We start from the raw sequence: 6,412 nt of genomic DNA on the forward strand, positions 1-6,412 counted from the left end.
GAAGAGGGAAGGTGTCTTTGCCTGGAGGGCTCATTGGCAGAAAAATAAAAGGCCCTGAATCTATTCTTTCTCCCCTTTGTTTGGCGGAGATCTGTTAGGGCCACTAGTGGGTGTCCTTGTGATGTTGCTTTGTGGCAGAAAACAGCATTATTGGTGGCAGACACTTCCTGAGCTGAGGAGTGGCCACAGGTTCAGCAGTGGTGTAGGTGGGCTAGTCCATGGCTGCTGAGGGCTGCAAGGAGCTGCAGCTGAGGCAGTGGATAAGAGAGAGGCAAGGGGAGGTGATGCTTGCCAGGTGCCCACAGAGCAGCTTTGGGCTATAGTCAGGAGTGAGACTTGGGTGTTTTTTCCCCAGGGCCCTGACTGCCCTCCTGATGGAGCAGCAAGTAGCTTGCAGAGGTGACCCCGAGTTCTGTCATAGCAGGAACAGCTGAAGGAAGGTCCTCCTGCTAAAGGCTGCTGAGGAGATATGTCTCCTTCCAAATAACAAACTGTCCTACCCCCTTTCTCCCCAGCTGCTGCCTCTCTTGGCTTCAGGGGCACTCTGGAGGCAGCCCTGGCTGGCATACAGCATCAAGGAGGAGAGGCCTGTTGGGCAGTACCCGGTACCCAAGAAGGACATGCTGTATGATATCGTGGAGGTCATGGAAGAAGTAGAGAAAAAGGTAAAAGAGTTCTGTTGCAAGACTTTGCCACTGGAAAGGGTCCAAATCTGAGCAGTAAGAGAACAGTTCTGGTCCAGCTAGGGCTAACGCAAAGCTGACAGGAGACCAGCCTGGCCAGCACTTCATGCAAAGCCCCTTCCAGTCCACAGAATAGGGATTTTGCTGCAGTGTGTCAACAGGATTTTGAGTCTGGCTGGTTCCATGAGAGCAGTGGGTTGTTTCAGATGGTATTTCAAGTGAGCTGGAGCATTTGTTTTTCTGGGAGAGCAGAAACTTGACAAACCATTAGAGGTGTTTTTGACACTATCAATGGAGAAAAAGCAAGGGAGGAGCTGTTTTGATGACACTATTGAAAGGTGCAGGGTATTTCTGCGTTTGAACTTGGCCATGTTTTCTCCCAAGCCCAACAGGCTGCATGGTGGTAGTACAGTAAGCCTGATGCAAACTGTAAGGGGAGAAAGAGGGAACTGGACAAGAGTTTCCTTCTCTGCTGAAGAGAGGAGTGCCACACAGTTCTTCCTGGTGGCTGAAGCACTCCACCAGCCACAGCTCCCTGGAGACTTGGGGTGGTGCTTGTCCATCCCTTTGCTTGCAGCAGCACTAGTGAAGCTTGCATAACAAAGGAGTCAGCAGTCTTGAGGGTAAATACGATGTACAGAGGAAGAGCCAGCTCTAGTGTCACATGTTGTAACGCAAGCCCCTGTGTGTTTGTGTGCTGCAAGGATCAGCAGTGACCTGTGTAGGATCCAGTGAAGCTAGAAGGCTTAGATATCCCAACAGTGGTGCCAACCTCTGTTTCCAGAGGTTCTGAAGTAAACTGGTGGCTTGTGCACAATGAGGGAAGAGCTTCCCCTTGGTTACCTAGAAGCAAGCAGAGGGCAAGACAGGAGGAAGGCACAGGCAGTTGTGGGACAGTGGAGGGAAGGGGAGAAGTTGCTCTCCTTTTCCATGACAGCCTGAAGAGCCTGTGGGCTCTTTCACAATTACAGCAAACCCAGTCTGTTCAGAAATGCAGTGGGCAGCCAGGCACCAGGGCTGATAAATTCTAGCTGACTGCTGGGACCCAGGCAGCTTGTCCTGCATGTGGAGACATCAAACAATACTGGGCCCCTCAATTCAAGAGAGATATTGAGGTATTGGAATGTGTCCAGAGAAGGGCGATGAAGCTGGTGAGGGTCTGGAGCACAAGCCCTGTGAGGAGAGGCTGAGGGAGCTGGGGTTGCTTAGCCTGGAGAAGAGGAGGCTCAGGGGTGACCTCATTGCTGTCTACAACTATGTGAAAAGAGGTTGTAGCCAGGTGGGGGTTGGTCTCTTCTCCCAGGCAACCAGCAGCAGAAGGAGGGGACACAGTCTCAAGCTGTGCCAGGGGAGGTCTAGGCTGGATGTGAGGAGGAAGTTTTTCACAGAGAGAGTGATTGCCCATTGGAATGTGTTGCCCAGGGAGGTGGTGGAGTTGCTGTCCCTAGAGATGTTCAAGAAAAGACTTGAAGAAGAAAAGAGGCACTTAGTGCCATGGTCTGGTTGATTGGATAGGGCTGGGTAATAGGTTGGACTGGATGATCTCTTCCAACCTGGCTGATTCTATGATTCTATAAGAGGTGAAGAAAGAGCCTGGGCATCAGCATTTACTGGGGGCAAATCAGAGTGAAACAGGGCAGCATCCTTGTGCCAGCACATAGAGCACTTGTGTGCCAAGGGCTCAGGCTGGGCCAACCCTGCCTCATGTCGTGTAAGCCTGAAGGGACCAGGAGAGTAGTGGGAGAGTTGGGATGATCAAATGCAAGAACATCTGTGTTGGGGAACTTGCTTGTCAGGAACTTGTCAGGGAGAACCCACGGCGAGGGAAGACCCGCACAATCAATATGATTGATAAGCAAGTCTCAACTTTATGGTTCAAAAGCACAGCTTATATAGCATCTTTGGCTAAATATGCACAGGTGGCATAATTCTATTGGTACAACTTAATTGAATATACCAAGTGTCATCATTTAATTGGTTTAAGGTAAAAAGCTCAATTATAATGTCACGCCTACTTGCAATTAATTCTACGTGCAGTTCCACAAACTTCTCTCTCATTAGGTACTTATTTTCATCCTGTTAAACACAGCTGCAAGGACAACCACAAGGCCATAGTAACCTTGGCACATCCTGTAGTTCAATAACACAGCTGCAACACATCAGCCTAAAAGCTATCTGTGAGCAATAAGCAAAAAGATGGAGTATGGCCTACATATTTTGCTCAAACAATTGTTACATAAAACCATGTCCCTTAGATTCGAGCCATTCTCCAACACATCTGGAGACAGCCTCTCTGGAGAGCAGCTCACCAGTGTGGTGCTGTGATTATTGGTGCTGTGGCTGGAGTGAGTGAGGCAGTTAGCCACAGGATAACACTGCAGCAACACCTGATGTCATGCTCAGCTGTATGTACAAGTGGGCTCAAGGAGACAGAAAATGGGTCTGCAGAGACTTCCTGGACTGCTCTGCTAACAAATTGTGCTCCAAACCTCACATGTTGAAGTCTCTCTCTATGCTAAGTGACAGTTCTTGTTTTTCTTTCCCCGTGAATAGACTGGATTCCTGCCCAAGGTGTTCAAAGCTATGTCTCACAGACCTGCTGAATTTGGAGCTTTTTTTGCTTACTACAATGCCATTATGAACAAAGACACAGGTAAACCGTACCACCACCCCAAGTGCTCTTCCCTTTGTAGATGTGAAAAGTTGCTAGGAGGAACACTTCTGACACCCTCAGATGTCTTCCATCACTTTGTCTTCTCCCAGCCCATAACAGCTGCCAGAGTCTGGAAGTGCATGGCTGCTTCTGGCTTTGCTCCTCTTGCACACAGCTTCACACCCTTTAGCTTGTGGTTCAAAGGCAGAGCTCAAGGTGAGCTCTGCTGCCTTGCTGCACTGTGCTCTATACCATGACAGAGAAAGGAAGGGATGCTGCCTAAGGGAAGGTGAGCCAGCAGCTGGGTGTGCTGGCCTGGAATAGGAACAGGCGATGGTTTCTTGGGCAAGGCTGTACCTTCATGATGCCAGAGCAGGGCAGGTCTGACAGCTATAACTGGTTCAGGTCTGTGGGGATGAAGAAGATAAAGCTAGAAGGTCAGCCTAGGGCTCAGTCAGGTTCCACACCAGGCTGGCACTGCAGTGTGCCTCAGGTGGGGTCCCAGTCATGGGCCCAGTGAAAACCAGCTCCTGAGAGAGAAGCAGATCCCTGCCGAGCCTGCCTGTCTCTTCCTTCACAACAGTTCTTGGCCACGAGCTACCCAAGAACAGCATGAAGTCTGTGAAGGAGGATGTGCCCTCTGCTTCCTGGTGTGCTGTGCCAGTGTCTTTGAACCCAGAGTGTCCATACCCTGCAGCAGCTGCTTGCTCTGTGCTAGGGTGATTGAGCAGTGAGTATGGTGATGAGGGAGTGCTGGGAGCAGCCGTGCTGCTGGGAACACTATGCAGCTCTCCAGCAGGTCAATAGCTGTATGTTTCTCTCCTGCTTCCATGGTATCAGGCACTCAGGACCTGTTCTCATGGCTTTTGCTCTGAAGTAAACCCCAGATTTTGTAAAATAACTTGGTGTGTGTAGTCTGCTCCTCCTGCTGATGTGAGAAGAGGCCTCAGGAGGAGTGTCTTGGCAAGTTCTGCAGGCAGCAAGGAGTGCAGCCTTACACCTTTCCCACATGGCACATGCTGTCTCTGTGTGAAGCTCTCTGCTCTCCTGTGCTGTGGCATGAAGCTGTGAACCCATCTGTATGAGAGCTCCTTTTCCTCTTTGTGTTCCCATGCTTCCTTTTTGTCTGACCTGAAGAGTAAGGCTATTTTGGATCCCATCCTCCTCAGTGTCTCTCCTGCAGAATCATGATGTTGCCACCAGAGCAAGCAGCCCTATTTTGACTCCTCTTTACCCAGCTGTGGTGTGTTACTCTGGTGGTCACTGGAAGTTCTCTCTCTCACTGGTCAAAGCACCAGTCCTAGAGTACCTCATCATCTCTTGTGTTTTTCTTTATGCCTTCAAAAGCTGCCAATAATGTTTGCTTGCTGAAACCTGCTCAACAGGTTTTAGAGCAAGGCAGTTTTCTGTAAAATCAGCCATAAAGCATCACAGGAAGAAAAGACAATATCCTCTTCAGCTGTTTGCTTCTGAGACATATGCAGGGAAGCATCAGCTGAGCTTCCTACTCAGTCAACAAGCAATTCTGCTTCCTTTGCTGAGTTGTTCTGTCATCTAGAATTGTTGTTTCCCTGTTGACGAAGCCTCATGTCCTTCATCATAATTAGGTGCCCCACAAGCAACTATCCATGTAATTTGGTCACATGGATGATCATAGAATCACAGAAAGGTTTGGACTGGAAGGTACCTTATGGTACCTTTAAAGACCATGTAGTTCCAGCCCTGCTGCCATGGGCAGGGAGACATCCTGCTATACCAGGTTACTCAAAGCCCCATCTAGCCTGATTTGAAGACTCCCCTTGTCACTCTGGACATCTCCTTCCAGTGCCTCACCACCCTTATTGGAACACATTTTCTCCTTATGTCCAGTGTAAGCCTGTGGGCTTTCAGGTTGAAACTGTTGTCCCTTGTTCTGTCACCCACCAGCAGGCAGCTTGTTCTCAGAGCCTTCCCCTCCCAGTTTCCCCAGTGATACTTGCTGTGGTGGACATTTTTAATAGCAAACTGTGCCAAATCTGCTGTCCCTGTAGGGCAGCTCAGCAAGGCAGACAAAGAACTCGTAATTGTGGCTACAAGCATTGTAAACAGATGTCCCTACTGTGTGATTGCACATGGAGCACTGCATTGGATCTACTCCAAGCAGCCAGCGCTGGCTGACTAGGTCAGTGGCATTATGGCAATGCGTGTCCCACCTTCCTTCAAAGGACCATGAGGTCCTTTGGGTGGTGGGAATGGCCCCCTCCTGTCTGCCTTGTCACCTGAAGCTTTGATCTCTAAGTCTTCAGCAGTTCCCAGAAATCCTCACCTCTGAGGCCTTAACTCAGTACCTGACCGAGTAGACTTACTCGTGAGCAGTAGGAGTAGGACATCAGGATGGGTTCTGTGTATCCTCATCTGTCTTCAAACAAGATGTAGGGAGGAACTGTTGACCTGCAGAGCATTCACCCTTCTGCAGTGTTCTCTGCTGGTTTAATCTGGTCTGTGGGGGATCTTGCTACCAATGGGGAGCTGCAGCATCCTGGCAGCACTGGGTCCCGTTTCAAGAGGTCCTCCATAGCCTGCTCAGCAAAATTGTCCCTGAGAGGAGAAGGGTGGTTGTGCTTTGCTGATGGCAGCCAGGACATCTTGTTCAGATGCTGAGTAAGAGCCTGTGTGCTGCCATCTCTTTGTTTTGCAGAACAAAGAAGGTGGTCACCCAGTTAGGCTGTTTGCTGCCTCTACTTTCTGCCCTCTCACAGGTCACTGTGAACTGGAAGCTGGCTGACCTGAGTGGCCGGGAGCTGGCTATGCTGGAGTTTGCTCTCGCTGTCTGCCATGCTGACGTCACTGAAGAGCATTTCCAGAAGCTGGAGAGGCATAGGTTTGGCCATGAAGATGCCTGGGACATAGGCATGATTTCTGCTTTCTTTGCCATGTCTAATTGCATAGCTCACTTCATTGACCTGCACCCAAACAAGGTGTTCTACACTATGGGCAGGATGCCACATGGGGAGAAGGATGAATCTGAGTGCACCTGATATGGCTCTCTGATGCCTCTGTATGTGAATGACCAATTGAGCTCTTAAATCTCAAACTA

At 49.8% G+C, this 6,412-nt stretch overlaps 1 protein-coding gene across 1 annotated transcript; it reads left to right on the forward strand.

Moving 5' to 3' along the window:
- Positions 1-218: 218 nt before the first annotated feature.
- Positions 219-6,353, forward strand: LOC128979952 (uncharacterized). Its single transcript, XM_054398347.1, is given in 5 exon segments — positions 219-281; positions 516-665; positions 3,237-3,336; positions 5,367-5,497; positions 6,075-6,353. Coding segments are annotated over 5 exon segments (723 nt in total).
- Positions 6,354-6,412: the final 59 nt, after the last annotated feature.

Source organism: Indicator indicator, assembly GCF_027791375.1.
Source record: "Indicator indicator isolate 239-I01 chromosome Z unlocalized genomic scaffold, UM_Iind_1.1 iindZ_random_scaffold_80, whole genome shotgun sequence".
NCBI classification, from domain to species: Eukaryota; Metazoa; Chordata; class Aves; order Piciformes; family Indicatoridae; genus Indicator; species Indicator indicator.